General features: G+C 40.9%; 2 protein-coding genes across 5 annotated transcripts in view; one reads left to right on the top strand and one right to left on the bottom strand.

Annotated features, from left to right (window-relative positions):
* The window catches only part of LOC134474303 (F-box/LRR-repeat protein 6-like), a 104,882-nt gene extending 92,001 nt beyond the window's left edge, over positions 1-12,881 (bottom strand). The window contains exon 1 of the mRNA XM_063241808.1: positions 12,846-12,881. The gene's annotated coding sequence lies outside the window, so the exon portion shown is untranslated. The remainder of the gene's footprint in view (positions 1-12,845) is intronic.
* Positions 1-22,045, top strand: part of Arhgap44 (Rho GTPase activating protein 44) — a 191,744-nt gene that overhangs the window by 89,216 nt on the left and 80,483 nt on the right. For all 4 annotated transcript variants that reach the window (XM_063241806.1, XM_063241804.1, XM_063241805.1 and 1 more), the window contains exons 2-3: positions 12,846-12,885; positions 13,715-13,819. In XM_063241806.1, coding sequence (XP_063097876.1) covers positions 12,846-12,885; positions 13,715-13,819 — 145 coding nt within the window. The remainder of the gene's footprint in view (positions 1-12,845; positions 12,886-13,714; positions 13,820-22,045) is intronic.

Consider the following 22,045-nt stretch of genomic DNA (forward strand, 5'->3'; position numbering starts at 1 on the left):
ACTACTTAGATCGATTCGGTGTAGTTTTGTTTTGCTTTTGGTGCACTGAGTAAAAAAGTTAAATAATAAGAAAGTCATGACTTGTACCCCGGTGTCACCTACACAGTACCTGTCACCCTGCAGAGTGACTCATCCCTGGAACATGGTGGAGAGTGCTTATTGTCTTGATGAATGATCCTGTCTTTCCTTTAAAAGATGAAGCTGGAAATACCAGCCTCCCTAAAAATAAGCTCGTCTGTGGGGCTGCTGACCTTGCTTGGAAGATCAGCTTACTTGACTTTTAGTGACCTGGTGGAGGGGTTTGGGTTGATGCAGGAGGGAGCTGCAGATGAAATGAAGCTATTGTTTGGCCAAATAAGTAGCCTCCTTTGCTTCTCCTGATTCAACGTTGATGAACTGCGCTCTGTCAGAACATTTTCTAGAATTTTCTTAACTCCGTCTGGTCTTCAGATAAATTTGTGGCTCCAAAGTTTTAGGAACAAAGTTGAAGCTGAACATGGTGGTGCATGCCTGTAATCCCAGCCTTCTGGGAGGCTGAGGCAGGAGTACTGAAAGTTAGAACCCAGCCTGGTCAACGTAGTGACTCGGTGAGATCCCACCTGCAAAGGGCTGGAGTTGTAGCTCTTTGTGAAGGCCTTGAGTTGAATCCCCAGTACTGTACCCCAACCCCACCACACTGCCACCAAGAAAAGTTGGCAGAATTGTTGAAACAAAGTTGAACAGAATTTGTCTCTGGAGCCAGATCTTTTTGCTTCAAAGGAGAGAGCTTACAGCTCTTCTAGCTGGGCAACTCACTTTTATTTATTATCTTAATTTATGTGTAGTTGACAGGTGATCAACTGCTATTACTACCTTCTGGAATGCCTTAAAATTGAGCCACCTGTTTGTAGCATGTACCCTGGAAGACATGACCATGGATGCTTTTCTCTCAGAGGCTGAGTGGAAGGCTCACTGGACTCCTAAATGTGTGTCCCTGATTAGCAGGGCTAATGTTAGAGGCTCATCTCACATACAGAACAGCACAGCTTTCTAAGATTTCTTTTCCAAGACTGTCATTCACATCACGGATTGCAGTAGGAAACGACTGGAACCCTCACTCACATCCATATGGAGCAGGTGTTCTATTATTCTGAGCCGCGTGTACCAAGGAATGGTGTGCAGCTGCTGAGGTGGGCTTGTCTGGGCTTATTTGGAAAGAAACCATGGAAACAGTTAACATGAAAAATGGTATATGGGTGTTTGTATTGCAGTCCCAAACACTGTGTATTTTAATCCCTTTTTCAGTGTTCCCCATAATCCAAAAAGTTACATTTGTAATCCCTTTGAGAGATTAATGGAATCTGAGCAAATTAATTCCAATCCGCCACCTCCAGTGCAACCCACAGCCAGAGTAAAGGCACTAAGGCATGTTCCAAGTGACGAGCAATTGAGGGATCCTTGGTCCAATCCCCATGAGGATCTGCACAGAGGTCCTGATCCTAGGCCTCTCCCACAATTTATTATCTTGTCTAGAAGGGGGGTAGCGTGAAGATGGGTGACAGTGAGGATGGCAGGAACTATGTGAGTAATCTGAGCTGGCTAGCCGGATAGTGAGGAAAGCATCTCTGCAAAATGCAGAGATAATGATATGCAGAAGGGTTCATCTGCATAATTCAATTAAGGTAGCAACTGAATTGTTTGAGGAGGCTGTTGCTTCAATTTCTGATGTGTAAACTTTCTTGCCCTGGGGACTCATAGCCTCTGTACCTTGAGGCTCATACCCAGGTGACATTCCTGGAGCTGATGGCTCTAACATCCTGCTGTGCTCCTGTATTTTACAGAAAGCACTATGTGAGGAAACTCCTGACCTACTATATGTCCAGTATGAGTTCATGTTCTCTAAAATCAAAGAATGAATTTTAGGAACAATGGAGGTTAAGAGCAGAATATATTTATTGAGAGAAAGAAAGCTTCTGTCTGAGAGACAGGAGGGGTCCCGAGCAGGTTGTTAAGGACTCTGTCTTTTCCAGGGACTTTTATAAGGTAAAATCATGAGGTTAGATGGTCAAAGTGAGGAAAAATGGAAGTTTGGAAGGTGGGAATAAGGCAGGACAGAACTGTGGTCAACCAGTAGTGTTAATTGCATAGGTAAGATTGATTAAATTAGAAGCAAATCGGGGAGGAGTCCTGTAGTAAGCCGGCATGCTTAACAGCAGGGACTTCCAGTAGGGGGTGGGATGCTAACTCCTGACTTCCTCAGGGTGACAGAGAACTATCTGGACTGTGAATCCTTAAGATATGGGTGTATTTGCTTTGCCTTTTGTCTTGAGGTCTGGCCCACAGCAGGAGGTGACTGTCTCTTCCAGGGCTGCAAGGTTTCTGGTCTTCTGGCTCCTTTGAGGGCCCAGCCCTGTCAGACTGCCTATAGTATTTCTAACTAACTCAGCGGCCTGTGGCACATACTGTTCATGAGATAAAACAGACACACTGTTATGGGTTGAGAACTGCTGGTCAACTTAACGCTAGCTGGATTACATCTGCATGCATTGAGCGAAAATGCTCCACCTGAGAAAAGTTGCCAGGATAAATAGGTGGAGAAGAAGGGAGGTGTTGAGAGGGTTGAGGCGTTAAGGAGGCATTGTGGGTTCTCCTGTGAGTTGCTGTCTGAGCTTTTGGTTCTCCTGGAGAAGCCTTGGTCCTCACATCAAGCATTGCTTCCTGGCTCCGGAGGGGAAGGCATGTGCTGCTTGGTCTCCAGGATGAACTCATCACGCTGCTTCCTGGCATGTACCCAACTGTGCTTGTTGTCGGAGGAGTTCGGGGCCTCAGTGTCACTGACGATGGCTGTGGTGCCTTTCAGGATAGCCCTCCTCTTTGTTGTGAGTGTGACTTCTCAGCTCTGGCATAGAACCCTCATCCCACTAGCACAGCTCCTTCATCCTGCTGGCATAGACTTTCTGGCTTCCACCACTGACCCTTGGGTCTTCCCGGCACAGATCTGTAAAAGAGACTGGCGTGAGTCCTTTTTGTGGGCTCTGGGCCTCCAGTTGGACTCCTGGGGGAGGCATTGTCCTGAGCTCTGGGTTTTTATCTGGACTCATGTAGGACATTGCTGTGGGGTTTAGACTCTTGACTAAATAATCTATGTCTTTGGTGTTGTGGATAGATTTCCTGCATTTTCCTGTGTTAACTTCTGGTGACCATTATCAAAATATTATAAACTTCATGTCCTGATTGGAATTCTTCTCCATGTACAATCCCTGACTACAACACACACGTATAAATACTATGCCGTTTCTATAGTGTGAGAAACTGAATATGTAGATAAGGACCAAAATGTAAAATAGGTATTGTGAAATAAAGAAAGCATTGAAATGGGAAGGGGAAGACAGGAGAGGGGAAGAGGAATGGGAAGAGGGGACAAGTTAAGAAAAATGAGAAAAGAAGGAAAACACAGAAACAAAGCCTTTAAATGGGGAAGAGGCAGAGGCTAAATAGAGGATAGGGACATGGGAAAAAACAAGTTATATCGTTACAGGTACAAATTCTTTAGGAGGAATGTGATCATCATGTATACCTTAAATGCACCAATAGAATCTGACTGGAGAAAAGATACAATACATCCTTTTTACTCACCTATTCAGTAAAATATCCAGTTTTTATTCTTAAAGGAATTGATCGTAAGACAAGAAATATTTACGAAGATAAAATAGAGATTGCAGTGTGAGTGAAGACTGAATCAAGGAACAGTGGCCTCCCTGCGAGGCTTTGCTCCCCTCTGTCTTCCCATGTGTCTTTGCTGCTAGATCTGCAGTGTGCCAAGCCATAAAGTCTTCTGTCACATCACGTACAAACGGGGGACGTGACCCCCCCGAAACCAGCCATTCACATTTCCACTAGCTTGAATTGCACAGCCCGCTCAGTGATCTCTGCTGTTGAACATGAAACGGTGTCCAGCTTTTCAAAACCAACAGAACTGAGAAGAAAATGTGTGTCTGCAAATCGTACCGTTTCAGATGGATCCTGACACATGAAATTTTCAGGTCAAATGTCCATAGGCTTTGCAGTTGGCCATAGAATTCACGTGAGGCCTCCACGCTGACGTGGAACCTTGGAGGGGAAGACGGAGACCTGGGTTTGACACCTGAAGTGAAGTGAGGTGGATCAGCCACATGGGAGGCCATCTTATACCTGGAAGGGGACCAGGGGGCAGGGAAGGCTCGGGTCCAGTCTTGTTCCTTCACTGAGCTGTACGCTGAGCACACAGGCACAGGTATGGCCACCCTGCCGTGATCCCTGCAGGCCTGCAGCTCCTCTGTCACTCAGGGAAGCTCCCAGTGGACAAGTCTGTATGCTTATTTTTAGTCTTGTGAGAATTTATTTATTCTGAGTTTATACCTAATCACCTAGTCCTTAGTTTTCGTTAGCATTAATGCATATTTTACTTGATGCAAGTATTATATACATAAACTGCCTATATTTCCATATTTATGTTATGAAATGTACTAAGAAGCCATTAACTACATAACCAGAACCAAAACATTACTGCTTCTGTGGATGATACCTATATGTCTTTCCCAAAGCCAATCTTTTTCTCACAGAAAACCAGTATTTAAAGCTTCCTATATATACCTAGGTGCTTGTTTTGCTTTGTTTTTGTTTTATTATATGTGTGTTTATCCTTTCATTATATGTTGTTTGATCGTATTGAGCTTTATGAAAATAGTATCATGATTCTTATAGTCTTGTTTTTCTGCTGTTTTTCTTCTGAACATTATACCTCTAAGATTTCACCCACCTTGTTTTGGGTAATTTTATTTTATCATTTTTATTACCATATGGTATGCCAATATGAATATATTCCAATCTTTTTTCTCCTCTGAGAGTAACTATGTTTAGAATGCAGATCCCAACTCTTTAGTGATAGTAAAATCAATTTAAGAGCATATTAGAAAATGTGAAAGTGCATCAAACATAGATTAAGGATTGTTCTCTTAAGAAGTTGTCTTAGTTTCTTTTCTATAAGGCACAATACCCAATGCCCATAAATTAAGGCAGGAAAGCTTTATATAGCTCAGTTTGTAGAGGTCTCCAGTTGATAGTCAGCTGGCTCCAAGGCAGGGTAGCATGGCGGAGGAGGACTGCAGTGGAGAAACAGTCCTTGGAAAGCAGGCAAGCAGGAGCACATTAGCCCTCTTTCTGTGCCTTAGACTGTGTGCAGGCCGCCCGCCTTGGAACAGATGAAACATTCACACCCTTAATCCTAATCAGAACTATGCCAAGCCTAATAGGTGGATTGATTTAATCATCACACACCCTGGAGCTCAGCATCACACACTGCAGATTCGGCCACCTCTGAAAAGCACCCCTCATGATGCATGAGGCTTTGAGGGGACATCTAGACACAAACCATAACAGAAGTAGTTTCATTTGAATGCGGAAGTTCAGTGTTGAAGGAATAGGGCACTGACGTATTGCTTTCCACAGTCCTTTTAAGTCTTCACTTAGAGGAACTCTTTTAGAGGTCCTTGTCTTCACTTTTTAAAATTGTCAGTCTTCTTCATTTTTGTCAGCCTGGTAGGTACAAAACAGTATCCCTTCGTCATTTTAATTTGTATATTCCTGATTACCAACAAAATTGAACTGTTTTTATACATTTGTTAAGCCTTACAATTTCTTCTTTTAAAAAGTGCTAGTCTTTAGCCTACTTTTCTAAAGAGGTGATTTGTTTTCTTTTCATTTACTGGTAGGAGTTCTTGATACAGACTGAATATTAATCTTTTGGTAGTTATTTTTTTACATATATTTATTCCAGTGTCTGATTTTGTTTTTACTATTTTTAAAGCCATCATACTAGAATTAATTTTAATGCAAATGTTTATTATTAGATTTATTTTTCTTTATGTTCAAAAGTGTCATTCCAGGGGCTGGGGATTTAGCTCAGCGGCATAAGCACCTGCCTTGCAAGCAGGCGGTCGTGAGTTCGATCCCTGGTACCGAGAAAAATGAAAAAGACAAAAAAAAAAAAAAAAGTGTCATTCCATAGTTGGAGACACAAGAATATTCTCTTTTTGTAGCTGTTTCTTAGAAATCCAATTTCTTTTTTTCTTCATATGTATAAACAGCTGGTCCATACTACTTACTGAATAATTCCTTTCCTCCTCCCCATGTTTCTCAGTGATAGATAAGACTCCTGGCAGCTATCATTTCTCTATGTCTGAGTAGGTTGGGTTTTGGCACCCTCTTATATTACAGTGATCATTGCTATGCAATTATATATTTCCAGTTCCTGTGGTTTAACAAGTTTAATATCTGATAGCAAAGCTATCCTAGTTATTCTTCTCCAGGATCATCTTCAATTATTTTCTTAACCCTTCTACATTTGCATATAAATTTTGGGTTCAGCTCGTTAAATGATTTTTTAAATCCTTATTAAGATGTTTGATTGAGGTGGGCTATGTGGTGCATACCTCTAATCCCAGCTATTAGAGGATCAGAAGTTCTAGTCCAGCCTGGACCACTTAGAGAAACCCAGCTCAAAATAAAATTTAAAAGGGAAAGCTGAGCATTTATCTAGCTCGGTGTTCAATTCTCAGTATGAAAAACAAAACAAAACAAAAGATTGAAATCTCATTGATGTGAAGAAAACTGACATATTTACAAAATAAATTCTTCCATTCACAAATACAATACATCTCTTTTCTTGTGTTAATGTTTATTATTTTCTTTCTTTCTTTTTTTTTTTTTTTTTGTCTTTTTTCTTTTTATCGGTCCCGGGGATCGAACTCACGACTGCCTGCTTACAAGGCAAGCGCTTATGCCGCTGAGCTAAATCCCCAGTCCCCAATGTTTACTATTTTCAAACACTGTCTACATAAAATATTTTTCATCTTATTAAATTTACTCAAATTTCTTTACTGTGTTAACTGTTAAAATTATGTTTTCTGAGTATATTGATCATGTAATACTGACTTTATATCAACCTGCCGTTCTAAACTTTTTTATAATTTTTGTACATTACTTTGGATTTACTTTGTTTAGCATTTTACTTTGTAAGTTTTGAAATTTTCTATTTCAGTGCTGACTAAGCTGGAAAAGTAGAAATCTTTATCTTACTCTCAGTTAAAAAGTATATTTTAATGTTTCTAGTAAACATAAAATTTATAAGCATTTTAAAAATCAAGTTGTTTTATTTTTTGTTATAAGCATGCATCAAATTTTATTAAATAATTTGCATTTTGTGCCCATTTTTGTTATTTTTGTTTAGCAAAATGATGAATTGCACTTGCAGATTTCTAAATTTAAATGACTCATATTCTGGCAATTAATCTAACTTGTTCTTAGTGTATTAATTATGCTGAGAAGTGGCATATCATTTGTAATATATATGCCTGTGTTATGGCTGTGTCTAGATGTCCCCCCAAAGCCTCCTGCAGTCACAGGTGGGGCTTTTTCAGAGGTGGCTGGATCTAGATTATGTGGTGCTGGGATTGATTTGTGGTGGAAAGCTAGCAGCAAGGGCACTGGGAGTAAGGATGTGAGTGCCCTAAGTAACCTCGATAAAGATACAAGGGACAGAAACAGCTGTGGGTGTCTCTTGTTTGGCTGTTTTCTGCCTGCCATGAACTGTTTCTCCTTTGTGATGTCACTTGCCTTGGAGCCAGCTGATTATGGACTGCAACCTGCACCAACTCTGAGCTGAATAAACCTGTCATCCCTTGACTTTAGATATCAGATGCTTTGGCTTAACAATGAAAAAAGTAACTCAGACAGAGTGATCTTTAATTTCCTTGTGTTGTCTTTTTCTGGTTTTGATATCAAGTGATACTTCTAAAGAGTTACAGGATTTTGTTTTTCTTCTTCTACTTTTAAGAGTGTAAGAATTTAGGAATAAACATTTCTTGAAAAGTTACCTGTAAAACATCTTGGCCTTCTGGTTTTTTTTTTTTTTTTTTTTGGAAAGATATTTGGTTGCTGTCTTAATTTCTTTACTATGTATAAAACTCTTCCAGCTTCTTCTCTTTACACAATTTTAACTTGTTTTATTTTTCTATTGAACCATTTTAATTGTAAAGTAAAATTGTTCCTCACTTTTATTTTTCTTTCTAATCTCAACTTGAGTTTAAATTCTGTATTTGTTTTATATCATTTATCTTTTCTCTGTTTTGTTTGCTGAATAAATCTTGTTGAGATTTGCCATTTTGATTTATTATTTTCTCCTACTTTATTGAAGTTTATGTTTTTTATATTTGTACCTGTGAGGTGCCTTAGTCTCTTTTCTAATGTAAGCAGTAAGTGTCACTCTGCTATCTTGACAAACTTAATAAGCAGTGCTTTCATTGTTCCTCAATTCTGAAAAGTTAAAAGTTTCCAACAATAATTTTTTGACCAATTAGCTATTTAAGGCTTTATGAATTTCCCAATGATTTTATCTTACCTTTAAATTTGTTACCTGTTTCAAGTGCATTGGGTTTAGAGCACATTATCTTTGTGTCTCATTCACCCTTTTCTGTTTGTTGAGAAGTGCTTTATTGGCTAGTGTTATAACCGTATCTAGATGACCCTGCAAAGCCTCATGCAGTCATGGGTGGAGAGCTTTGAAGGTGACTCGATTAAAGTGGGATACTGAGATTAAGGGCACGATGCTGGGATTCGTAATATAGATAAAGGAAGGCCCACTCTGACTGTAGGTGGACCTATTCAGTAATAGGCTTAGAGCCTGTATGGGCCGTCCTCTGATGCTTGCTGCTTTGGCTGATTCCTGCCTTCCGCCTGCCACACCAGGGAGTGTCTCCTCTGTGATCCTCCTTGGCCAATGCTGCCCTTGGACCCAGTGACTGTGGGCTAAAATCCGTAAAAACTGTGAGCCAAAATACACGTTTCCTCCTTAACTTGTAGGTGTCAGATACTTGTCTCCACAATGACAAAAGTAACTAAGACAGCTAGTCAGATGATTGGTGTTTGGAAATGAATTTTTATGGGCATAGAACATTTCAGCTTCTCTGTGACTGGATTCAGAATTCTTTATGTGTCAAATTCTGTTATTTTAGAGTCTTCAACTCCCCTATAGCTTTATTGCCTCTTATTAACAGAAAGAAGAATTTTGATATCTTCTGTTATGCTATAATTTTTAGGACTTCCCTGAGCTTTTCTCAGTTTTTATTTATATTCTGTGATTCTTATTGGTGCACCTGAGTTCAGAATTCTCATAATTTCTCAATGAGTTAAACTTTTTTTTATCATTATGTTGTAATTCTCTCCCCTTCAAAGTCAATTATATTAATTAAAAATAGCTAGAGGCATTGAACGTGTAGCTCAGTCATAGACTGCTTGCCTAGCACTTGTGATGTCCTGGGTTCTATGCCCAGCATCACAAAACAAAAATAGGTATTTCCCCTCAAAATCTATTTTTAGTGTTTCTTTTTCTCTTCAGACTGTCATTATTTATGTCCAACATACCACTTTTATGATTGGCATCAAGGTATATTTCTTATATCCAGACTGAATAGCTTTGGTTTTTAACCAGAGTATTTAGTCCATTTATATTTTTCCGTGTAGTTGAACTTGTGTCTACTATTTTACTTTGGACTTTTAAAATTATTATTTTGTATTGATTCACCTGCCACCCATTTTCCTCCTTTGGTTCCCATCATTAAGTCTTTATTATTTTGCCTCTGTTAGTCTGGAAGATATATACTCTCTTTCTGCCTGTGTAGTGAGTGATATCTCTCAATGGTTTACCATGTCTTAGCTTAACAAAATCTTAAGCTGTAGTTTTACCTTTTCTGAAGAACCTTACTAGGAGCTAGACTATTTCAATAATCCACCCTCCTGGATTTATGTAGTATTATTGTTGTCCAGTATGGCAACTCTTAAAAGATCTTTTTTTACTTTAACAATGTTTATAAAGAAAAAGTAACTGTTTGGATGAACTTCTATGAGTCTCAGCATGTACACAGATTTGTGTAACCACCACCACAAACAAAATGCAGAGCGGTTCCATGACCTCAGAAAGTTCTCTCATGTCACCCGCGTGTGGCTCGCCATCCCCAACCCACATCACCCACTGCCCTGGTGTCCATTCCTATGCTCTAGCTTTTTAATAATGGAATGTGAATGGAGTAATTATGTGTCTCTAACTTTGTGAGATGGACCTTTTTACATTGAGCATAATGGTTTTGATGTGGACTTATGTCACAGTATTCTATTCCTATGCATTGCTGGAGATTATTCTGTTGTATATAAGTTCCACACTTTGTTTACCTCCTCACCAGGAGGGGGGGGGCATTTGGTTTGCTTCTAGAATTTCAGTATTACGGATAAAGCTCTTATCAACATCCTCAAGGAATGCGTGTGTATGTGTGGTTTCTTAAGCATAAAATTTCATTTTTGTCAAGTAGCATTGCAGATCGTGTGGCAAGCATAAGTTCAAGTTTTTTTTGAAATCCATTATGAGATCATAAGTTTGATTCCCAGTACTGAAATCAATCAATCCATCTTATTTCAAAAAAAAAAAAAAGAAGCTCAAATTTCTAAACACATCAATCATGGAGTAACAATGGTACATACATTGCTGATTGTCATCCCCAAATCATTCACCCAGAGCACAAGACATCTGCATTCAATTGTCCAAACAATACCAGGACAGATATTTCTTTTCAGTGAACTCAGAGAAATCAGTAGTATAGCTATCTTGTTTTCATATACCTATACATACACATACACATATATATATACATATACATGTGTTGGTTTTTTCAGCTATATATTTGTTTATAATAGACTGCTTCCCATAGAGGCTGTGCCATTTTTTAGTGTTCAACCTCAACAATTTGTGAGAGTTGCAAGGATTCTGTCTTTTCTAGATCTTGCGATCTGCGGTGTGTGTGTGTGTGTGTGTGTGTGTGTGTGTGTGTGTGTATGTATGTGTTGCCATTCTAATACTTGTCTCTTATTTTGGTATGAATTCACACTTTACTAATGGACAGTAATGATCAACATCTTTCCTTGTGCTTACTTGGCATCCACATGTTTTCCTTGGTCAAATTTCTGCTGAGCTCTTTTGCCCATTGTAAGATAACTTTTCTTACTGAATATAAGACTTCTTTATGTAATTTAGATACAATTATTTCATGTATTTTTTTCTAGAAATGGTTTCAGTTATTATATTTCCTTTGTACTTTAACTTTAACGGCTTCAGAGTCCATATGTAGAGCAAATCCTGTTGACACTTTCTAGTGACAATTTATGGTCAGTCTAGGGAGAATTGTCATCCTTGCTATGAGGCTACTATTGAAAACGGATGTATGTTTAGATTTTTAAAGATGAAACATTTTGCTATTAATACCCCTCAAAACACTCCCCCATGTTTCAAGCAAAATTATCCCAGCATTCTTGACACTTTTCTGAAGCCGTTCTGGAAAGTCCTCTTTTATGTATGTCTTTAGTTGGGTCGTGACTACCAGGGTGTCTGGAGCCAATTCAGAATGTTTATCTTTCATGGTTATTTTGACGTTGGGGAAGAGCCAGGAGTCCCCGGCTCTAGTTCCAGATCCTGGGAATGGGATGAACGTGACCACACTGTAATGTTTTACACATCTGCCTTTTCTTTAGAAGGTTCACTGTACTGTCTGTTATTCTCTGTACAAACACCCACAAAAGAAGACTTGCAGAGCTGCCTCAGAAATTAGAGGAAGGGCGTTTCAGACTAGTGGGAGGGTTTTGAGGGTAATTGACAGCAGTATGTCTTTTGCAGTAATAACGTTCTTTAATTTAAATATCCACTATATATTTTGATCACTCTTGATATATTGCCTTTTCTAGTCTATAGACACATCTCTCCATTTACTTAGCTCTCAACTGGTTTCCTTCACAAACATTTTGTAGCTTTGAGTCTGCAAGTTCTTTTTATTGTGTGTGTGAGAGAGAGATGTCTGTTTAGATTTTTATTTTTGAATTTTTATTAGTAGATATTTGCAGTAGCTAATGATTACCTTCATTGTGGGAAGTTGGCATATGAGGATAACACCTTTACTGCTTTTTACCTCCCCTTCCCCTCTCTCTATCCTCTTCTCTTCGTCCTTTGTATGTTTTGGTACACTGACACCTAAGAATTATATTCTTAAAATTTTTTTTTTGTCTTTTTCTTTTTTATCAGTACCGGGAATCGAACTCATGACCACACACTTGCAAGGCAGGCGCCAATACCACTGAGCTAAATCCCCAGCCCAAGAATTGTATTCTTTAACCTGTTGTCTGTGGTGTTTTTAACAATGTCCGTGTTAATTATATGCATGTAGAGATATTTTATTTTTGTATGTTTATCGTGGGTCATACAATCTTGCTGAACTTATATCAGATCTGGGATTTTTTGGGTCCATTTCTTGGCATTCCTATGTGAACACTCATGTCATTGAGGATAGCGTCCTAACACCTGGTCGCCAGACCTTGATGTTACTGCCTCTACCTCAGTTACTGGCCCTGTTTCTTTTACTGATTTCTGCTCAGATTTCTGCTGCTCTTGCTTGCTTGGAGGAGGCCAACTAGATACAAAAATCTACCTAATTCTGTGTCTTTAAAAAAATACATGTTGGGAACAAAAGAAGTGTATGCTTGTTGTGTTTAATCCAGCTCCAGATCTATAGCAGGAAATTCAAAAGTATCTTACCTGCAGTCCTTACAGGTGTGTTGCTTGTTTAAGGTCCCTTATAAGTTCCAGAATTGTCCTATGTTCTCTTGTTAGGAGCTTCTGTTACTAATGTTTTTCTAGTGTTTGCTAAGAGAAGAGAGTGAGGAATAATTATGAGGCTATGTTTTTAATATATTTTATTTTTGGTTACTGACCTGTTTCTCGATTTTCTCCATAGGGCAGAAAAGACTGAAGTTCTGAGTGAAGACCTTCTTCAGGTAAGGCTGTCGCTGCTTGTGGGTTCATGTCACCGAAGGTGCTTTGTTTTTCAAAATAAAGCCAGTCTTCATTTTGTGTGTGAGAGAGGTGTCTGATTAGATGTATCAGCTACTCCTGGCACTCGGTACAGACTGGAGACACACTTTTTGTGTCTCACAAGAATGCTTTACATTTTGGTTACAATTGACCGTCCTATACATGCGTGTCCACATCTGTGGATTCCACTGTGGGTCAAAACTATTGAGGAGGGAGGGGCTGGGGACCTAGCTCAGTGGCATAGTGCCTGTGTGACAGAGCACAAGGTCATGAGTTCAATCCCTGGAACCAAAAAGAAAAGAAAAATATTGAGAAAAATTGCATCAGTTGCTAAACATATACAGATTTTTCTTATTGTCATTAATTTTTAAACAATGGAGTATTCCAAGCATTAATATAATATTTACATTGTATGCAATATTAGGAGTAATCTAGCGATAATTTATAGTATAAGAAGGATACACATAGCTTACATGGATTTACTGTGCCCTTTTATATAAGGATTTGAACATCTGTGGATTTTTTCAAGGAGGTCTTAGAACCAAGCCCCCACAGATAATCAGGATGACTATACAATTTAGCTCAGATTGAGGAGAGCTTTAAAGTTTTCATTATTTGGTTAGCAGGAGAGCACCATGGTCTGCAGTCTGTCCTCCTCCAACTCTCCACCAATGGGTGATCCCTTCCCCAGAGTCCTTGTTTTTAAAGACAGGTGTCACAGTTGTTCATATTGATAACCACACCTCTTCTGACCTTGCCCTTCCCCCATGGCACCCCTCCTTCTGTCTGCAGGTGGAGAAGCGTCTGGAGCTGGTAAAGCAAGTGTCCCACAGCACGCATAAGAAGCTCACCGCGTGTCTGCAGGGACAGCAAGGAGCGGAGGCCGACAAACGCTCCGTAAGTGCCCTTGACGGGACCCCAGGCAGCTCCAACTTGCCTCCTGATGGCAAGGGTCCTTAATGTGTGTACACATCAACCAAGCAAGCCTATCTGCTTATTTCTGCAGAGTGACAATCTTTCCACTGTTCTTGCCTAAATCAGTACCCTTCCCAGGCAGAGAGGTGAGGTCTTGGTTCTTGGCTTCTCCAGAGTGAGGCTGCCAGAAGGGTAAGAGATGCATGGCTGAAACCCCACCTGTGGGGGAACTTTACTCTTGATAGGCATCTTCACCCCTACAATGGCTCACTCATAGATTTCATTGGCCCCAAAAGTATTTTACGATCTCATGAAAGCAATTGTGCCGTGCTTTTAGAGGTTATAAGTGAAATTGTTTTCACGATAATGAAATACTGAAGAGTAAAGTTGCTGATTATCTTTGCTTGCAACCTGCGTCAGTAATAATAGGCATTGTCAAATGCAATTCCATTTCACACTTCTTGGTGTGAACAGTCTTACTGTAGGAAGGTTTACTGCCCTCTTCACCTCTGCCTCTTTCAAATCTACCAAAGATTAAAAGATACTCTGAGATGTCACTTGTTTTTAGCACCAGAAATTTGCAATCTAGGAGACCTTTTTTCTCCTTCCTTGAGTTTACAACTTAGATGGTTAGTGTTTGTTATATTTTTCCGACCCGGAGCTAGTGTTGATCCCCCTCGGTTGACTTGGCAGCATCTTTGTCTCTGTTGGATGTCAGGTCACACACACCACGGCTTCCTCCCGTCTCCTGCTGAAGTGGAGACACCTGCTCTGCTTACTCTGTCACTCATTTCTTCTTCTCTTCCCAGCCCTGGTTTCTTCTTTCTTAATAATACTAACTGGGTATTCTTTATCCACTATGTTTAGAACCAGCAGTGTTTTGGATTCTACATTTTGAATCCTACTTGTATATACATAATGAATGATTTTGGGGATGGACACAAGTCTAAACAAGAAATTCATTTGAGTTGCATCTACACCTGGTGCCCATAACCTGAAGTTAATTGTATGCAGCATGTTTAGTGCACCTGTGTTTTGGCCGTGGCCTGTCACATGAGGTCAGGTGTTGAATTTTCTTTCTTTCTTTTTTTTTTTTTTTTTTTTTTTTGTCTTTATCCTTTTTATCGGTACCGGGGATGGAACTCACGACTGCCTGCTTGCAATGCAGGCGCTTATGCCGCTGAGCTAAATCCCCAGGCCAGGTGTTGAATTTTCCACTTGTGGCGTCATATTGGTGTTTAAAATGTTTCAGGTTTTGGAGTGCTTGGATTTTGTATTATAAGACTAGGGATACTTAACCTGTATTCCAAGCAGCAATCACTTGTGTGTGGTATAAATAAAACTCACAGATCTGGAAAATAGCTACAGAAATAATTCTGTATGTGTCAGGGATCTCAACAAAGGGAACCTGAGCAATCTAAAATGAGAGTTTGTAGGATTACATTGAATATGAAATCCTTCTGTCAAGTGCATACCAAATGCGGAAATCCAGGAGCTATTCCTGATAGGACCTGAAGCCATGCTTGCCTTTGACCCATATGCATCCTTTCTTTTACTCCAAGAGAAGCACTCTTTAAAATAATTGATCTCAGACGTGCTATGTTTTGATATCAAGAGTCTCATCTGACTGTTAACCCCAGAGGCTTCAAATCAGTCTTTGGTGTTTGCTTATAAGTGGATTAGTACTCACATTTATTTTTTCTGGGATGGAGTTTTTATTTGTGGCGTTTTTATTGGATTGAGACCCTTGCAAATTCTGTCAGCTAGGAGATGTTTGGCTCCCTGAGTGTTCTAAAGTGTAGTTTGACTTGCTGGCAAATTTAAGGTATGGTGAGAGCAACAGATCAGAAGAGACTGTGGTTGAAAAGAATTTGTTCCTCACATTTCCTAAACGGAGGGGAAAGATGGGGATGTAAGCCAGAGCATTTGTTATAGTTTCTGCACAAAGAAACAATAGGCGGGGTAAGCAAGGTTAGGTTCGAGAGACTTCAGCAGACATCGAGGCATGAGGACTGCCTCTAGTTGTCTGGTACCTGGTCCCAGTGAAGCGAATGGATAATGGCCAGCAGTGCGAGAGCTGGTCAAAGAGAAGCTGGGAGTGTAAGCTCTGAATTGGTTGGTTTCTATGTGGAAAGTGTGCTCTGGCTGAGTTGTTTGTTTCCTTAGGAATTGTCCAACCATTAGAGGGGCAGTCCCTCCAAGGACCCCCAGAGCCCAAGATCTGGTCAGAGAATCCGAATACAGGACGTGAAAGTCTTGATTACTGGCTTCAGCAAAAAAGACATTTAACATCTCTTTTAACAAGATGTCAAAAGTAACTTTGCAAACTATTTAGCAGCCTTGGGTTACATCTCTGTAATGCTGTGCCCCATAGCTACAATAGGGCTGCCACAGCTCCAGACATCATGTCTTTACATACCCACATAAGCAGGTAGTTAGTATATGCTTTATCTTCGCATACTTGTTTTTTAATCAGAAAATAATTCTGTCTCAGAATGTATTTTGTGTCTCTTTAGCTGCAGAGGAGGCCAAGAAAGGAAAATATATCAGAAAAATGGGTTTGCCATGACTGGCCATGACTCATTTGTGAGGACACACAGTGTCCAGCTTCCTATAGCAGTCAGGACATGTAGCCATCATCAGCTGCAGCCACATGTGTCCAGTAGTGGACCTGCAAATGGGGAACCTGTTTGGTTAGCCTGCAATCACAGTGCAATGGATACCAGTGCCCAGCACAGGTCAGTCAGGAAGTTAACTGTACAGATTTTAAGTACTAGATCTTCTCAGTAGTTTCTTGGGCTTATCAGCTTATCATCTTTTGAATGACTAAATGAAAATCCTTTTTCTCAAACATAGCACACATCAGGAAATTTACTAGTCAACGGGACACTTTCAAATTGCCTAAATTCTGAAATAAATTGTCTTAGGAAGATGTATCCAGACCTACTGAATGGGTAGAGAAAAAAGCAGTTAAAGAGATTCTAAAAGAAAATAAAAGAGATCAGGAAAAGGCAGAGGGAGGGCTGGATGGCAAACACTAGCCAGTCAGGTCAAGTGTCAGAATGTCACGAGATTGCTGCCCACAGAAAGAATGATGCCAATCAATGAGCAAGTGGGGTCATAATCTCTCTCCTACTATCATAAAGAAGCCTCATGGCTAGAAGGGACTTCGTGGATGTCCATGCAGCTCTGTGTTTTATTGCAACCCATATCAGTTTTGCAGTTATTTCTCTTAGAAGCTCCTTAGCAATTATTTAGTCATAATTCCCAACACTTAAACTTTTATATCTTGAATGAAGCTAGTTAGCTTATAGATTTTTAAGACTCTTGCATATCTGATAAGCAAGTCACATCCAATAGATAAACTGCTAGATGTGAAGGTGTGTCTCCACCTTATTAACAAGTATTAGATACTGCGCCTGCCCTCTAAGGGCAGTTCTTGTGCGTGCCAGGTACTGGGCAAATCTGACAGGATCTCGTATCTGGAAGAGGAGCCCAGGGGCAGGAGCTATTGAATGCAGCAGCACTGATTACTCAGATTATGTGTCTTCGTGCTGAGCGCTGAGCAAAGAAACTCACGGGGAATTCAGCAGTGGAGGTTCTAAGAAATGTCCACTGGGGACAAGTAGGACATGGTAGAGCTACATGGGGTGTAGGTGCTGCCAGGCAGGACCGGTGTGTGCCGAGTCCCTAGAGCCAGAAAGGAGAGTGGCATTTCTGGGAAGCGTGCAGGTGATCAGTGTGCTGAAGAAAAGCTGCGTGCGCTGGGGCCACGGGGGGCTGCATCGGAACGTGAGAGCCATGGCAAAGGTGGTCTTTGCCCCCAAGAGCAAGCAGAAGCCAGCGGTTTTTGTTTTTTTGTTTTTTTTGGGGGGGGGGGATTTAATCCATTTGATTGTTTTGCTTCACAGTCCTGGACACTGAATCCAAGGTCTCACACATTCTAGGCCAGCTCTACACAGCTATGTCTGCAGTCCTTTGTAAAATTTTGAAACAAGATCTCACCAGGTTGCCCCCGCTGGATTTATACTTAAGTCTCAGCCTCCAGAATAGCTGAGATTTCAGGCTTCCTGAGCAGAGATATTATTAGGGAGCCGCATGGTCAGATATATTCATGACTGTGCGAATGAGAGGTTAAGGGGGAGGATGCCAGGATAAAATGAGGGCCAGTTAGATGAGCACAGGAACCGTCTATGCAGAAGCAGTAAGAACAGTGAAGAGACAAATCTGCGTACCTTATAGAAATCGGGGGAAGAATATTCACGCTGATAATTGAATGAATGTGAAGGTACAGAGCAGGAGAAGGGGGCTGATGACTTTGGCTTGACTATTAAATCCATACAGTTGAGATTCCCTGAGAGGCAAATAAAGTTCACAAGATGAATGGCCATTGACTCAAGAACCCCAGAAACACAGAAGCAGCAGTGTTTCAGGCTCTACCTGCAAAGCCCTACCCAGTTGCTCAAATCCACATCCAAGATACGTGGGTTTTTTTTCTTCGTTGTGGGAGGCAGATAGTACTTTACTGGTGAGTCACACCCGACCCCCTAGACATCATCTTTTATTTTTTTCTTTCCATACCTCCTAGCTAAGCTTTCTGCTGGCTCATCTTGCCCAGAAATTCCATTTTTGCTTTAATGTGTAACACCCTCGTTCAAGCATCTGGCGTTGTGCAGTGGTTCCTATTTTGTTTTCTCTGCAGCCCTCTCATTTTCCGTCCTCTACAACAGCCCCCGTGAGGGTTTAAAATGATAATCAGATGATTTCTCACTCTTGCTGAAATCCTACCGCAGGATTCCCAGTGCAGAATACAGGTCTGAACTCCTTACCTTGGCCCTCAGACCTCAGAGATATGTTTGCTCCCTGCCTCTCTGAGCTCTTCTTCCTCTGACAGTCTTTTTTCTCTAGCTGTGCTGACCTGTTCTGAACCACAGGCTGTCCTGTACTCTGCGAGCATTTGAGCTTGCTCTGGCCACCATCTGGAATGCTGGTTCACAGCAACCTCTTATTCAGTTCTTCTTCAATGTCACCTGCTCAAGGAGGCTTTTTTTCCAAACCATCTCCTTCATTTGCACCATCTCTCCTCTCCTGTCACCCTGTGTTATTGTTCATGACATGTATGAGTACCTGAAATCACTGGGATCATTGATTTTTGCAGCCAGTGTGTAAGCACCCTTAGAGCAGGGATCTTGTCTCTCTGTCAGCTGTATTTTCGTTCCTTAAAAAGGGCTTGCCACATGGTAGGCAGGGATAAAAATAGATGTGTCCTGAATGGATGGATGGGCTGTGGTATTTTAGGCACAGAACCTGCCTAACACACTAGCAAACCAATTTGAACCCTTTCTGTTCTGTAGCAGGAAATGTAGCCTGACAGCTCTGAGCTTATGTCTGGAATCCGACTACTCAAGTTTGTAGGGCAGTCCTGCTTCCTAATTTTGCCTGACCTTGGTAAAGCGAATTGCCTCTAAGCCTTAACTATTACCATTTAGGAAATGGTAATAGCAATAAAGATTTCCTACTCAGTAGGGTTGCTTGAGAGTTCAGTGAGTAATCTATGTACGTGCCTAACAAGGTACTTAACTTGTGCAAATATCGCAGAGATCTGACTTGGTGCTGTTAAAAAGGCCCCCACTGTCAGGCCCGGGTGACCATTTAGAACTACTGAGCTCTGAGCAACAAACCTAGGCTGTGTCTTTTGGGGATAAAATCAAAAAAGAACTCACTGGGCTTAGAATTAGGGAATAGTAGAAAGCGGTCTTCAGAGGTACGAGATGAGAGAAAGAGAGAATGTTTGGGAAACCAGTGGATATTAGAACAAGACTTGTCTCTGAGTCATCCTACAAATGGTGTAGCTTATGCCCAAGATAATTTTAGAGAGAAAAATCATCTCAGGGGTGTCAAATTTATGCATTTAAGCCCTGGGACATTCTGTCTCTTAAAGTTCTGTCTGAACTCTAGAGCTAGGGAAAATTTTATTTTAAAAACTTTCTTTTCACCCTGAAACATTACAGCTCAGCATGAAGTTTGCTAAGATATTCACTGATACTCACCAAGGATTGGGACCAACTCTCAGCATGGATCTTGGAGAGCAGAGGGAAACAAATTGTGGCAGCTTTTGTAGTCCTGTGGGCAGTTAATTCCTTTGAAGATGGCATGTTTTTATGATACATGCACTGGGGCTGAGCAAAGGGCGTTGGTGAGAACAATGGTACCTTACTGACAGACAGGAGGAGATGTGAGAGGGCTAGAGTGCCTGGGTTGTACTGAGCCCTCAATTTATATTTCATCCAGAGAATTTAGAGATAGAAAGAATTGCTACTTCCATGTGTCATGTGGCAGCTTCCTTTCAGTTTGCTGATTCTTTTTTTTTTTTTTTTGTCTTTTTCCTTTTTATCGGTACCGGGGATCGAACTCACGACTGCCTGCTTGCAAGGCAGGCGCTTATGCCACTGAGCTAAATCCCCAGCCCCCGTTTGCTGATTCTTAATTAAAGCATTGTCCTAAGTACAAACTCATTATATTCTACGTAGCTTTCCTCATTTAACCCTTGCTTTCTTGTCTTTACTTAGAATCTAAGCCCTAGGTTCACCCCAGTTTCCCACATAGAGGGATGCTGACAGCATTGGTAGAGGGCCTGAGTAAATACATTGCCATCTTTTAATCATTTATGTAGCTGTTTAAGAAAGGAAAGAGGCCTTGAGATGTAGCTCACTGGTGTAGCCCTTAGCTGGCCTGAAAGGAGACCCCCAGTGCTACAAATGAATGTTGAAAACAAGGTGGCACAATAGATAAACACAGGAAATGTTATGAAAAGTATTTCTCTGTGTGAGGAAAGGTAAGACCCAGCTCAAAAATTAAATGGATATTCGTAAGTAGGTATGCTAGAGCAGATGAAATGGGGAAGTCGTGTTGTCTGTGTCTTGTTAAAAGTATTGGGAATTAAACACCTGTTGAATTAGGAATGATTTTCTTATTTTGTGGTTTTTATCACTTAATGCTAACAGTTCAGCATCGTCAGTGTGAGTGGTAAGTGAGGAATGGTGGAAAATTCCATTGCCCACCAAGCTGGGGAGTGAGGCAACCCAGGCATGTTACTTCGAGCAGTGTGTTCGTCTCTGAGTTATGTAGAACTGACCCCGGCCACCCTTCACCTGCCTCCTTCCAAGACTGTGCCCCGTCTGTGGCTGCCCTTGTTCCTTTGACACTGACGTAAACCTCAGTAACTCATAGGCAGTTAGCTGCTCAACTCACAGACTAGTCTGATTTTCCATAATTCTGTAAACTCCTCGCCTACAGGTAGTTGTGTTTCTCTAATGGCTGTCCAGTCCTGGTCTTTATGCTGTGCTAGGCAGAATCCTCCTTTGCTGCTTAGTCGAAGTTTGAAGGAGGATTCAGGGAAGCTAAAACCTTTCCCTGAAGGTATGTCATGAGGTTTTTTGTTTGCTGCAAACAAAGATGGCCTTTTTATAAGAGTGGACCAGAATGACTATATGATCTGGAACTGAGGTTGGAGCACCTTCGCTTTCTGCAAGTTTTAGATAACTGCAAACAAAACAGATTCCTTAGCCTTAACACTGCTGATTTCTGAGCTTACCAGTTCCCTGATGTAGAGTCTGCTGTGTCCATTGCGGGATGTAGAACAGAATTTTAGGTCTCCATTCACTCGATGCCAGTAGTATTTCCCACATAGAGAAAACCAGAAATGTCTCCAGTTACTACCTGATGTCCCCAGAAAGACAAAATCACCCCTGGTTGAGAAATAGTATCTTAACCTGTTCCCTTTGTGTGAGCTCACAATGGGATGTTAAGCCAACTTTTGTGCAAAGCATACTGTCTACACTCATACGCAACACTTCTGTGACCAGAAATATGTGATACTCCCCCTATGCACACACTCACACACACACACACACACACACACACACACACACACACACACGCAGTTCTTCAGCTCTCCAAACCCATTAGGTGTCCTACACTGTAATTCAGTTCTGACACTGTTTACCTGATGTTATTCCTGGCTTCTTATCCCATGAACCAAGGGTTCTGTCCCATGAAATTGTCCACATATCAGTGGCCAGTTGCAAATCCTGGTCTCTGGCATTTGTGACCAGTGGCTCCCAGCACTCAGAGAACACACTTTGTACCTACCAGTTTGTCATAAAGATTATTAAAAGGACACTGATGGGAGCTAAATGAAGACACACA

This window comes from Cavia porcellus, unplaced genomic scaffold (assembly GCF_034190915.1).
Source record: "Cavia porcellus strain 051 isolate PalLab524CR breed Dunkin Hartley unplaced genomic scaffold, mCavPor4.1 scaffold_32, whole genome shotgun sequence".
In the NCBI taxonomy this organism is placed as follows: domain Eukaryota; kingdom Metazoa; phylum Chordata; class Mammalia; order Rodentia; family Caviidae; genus Cavia; species Cavia porcellus.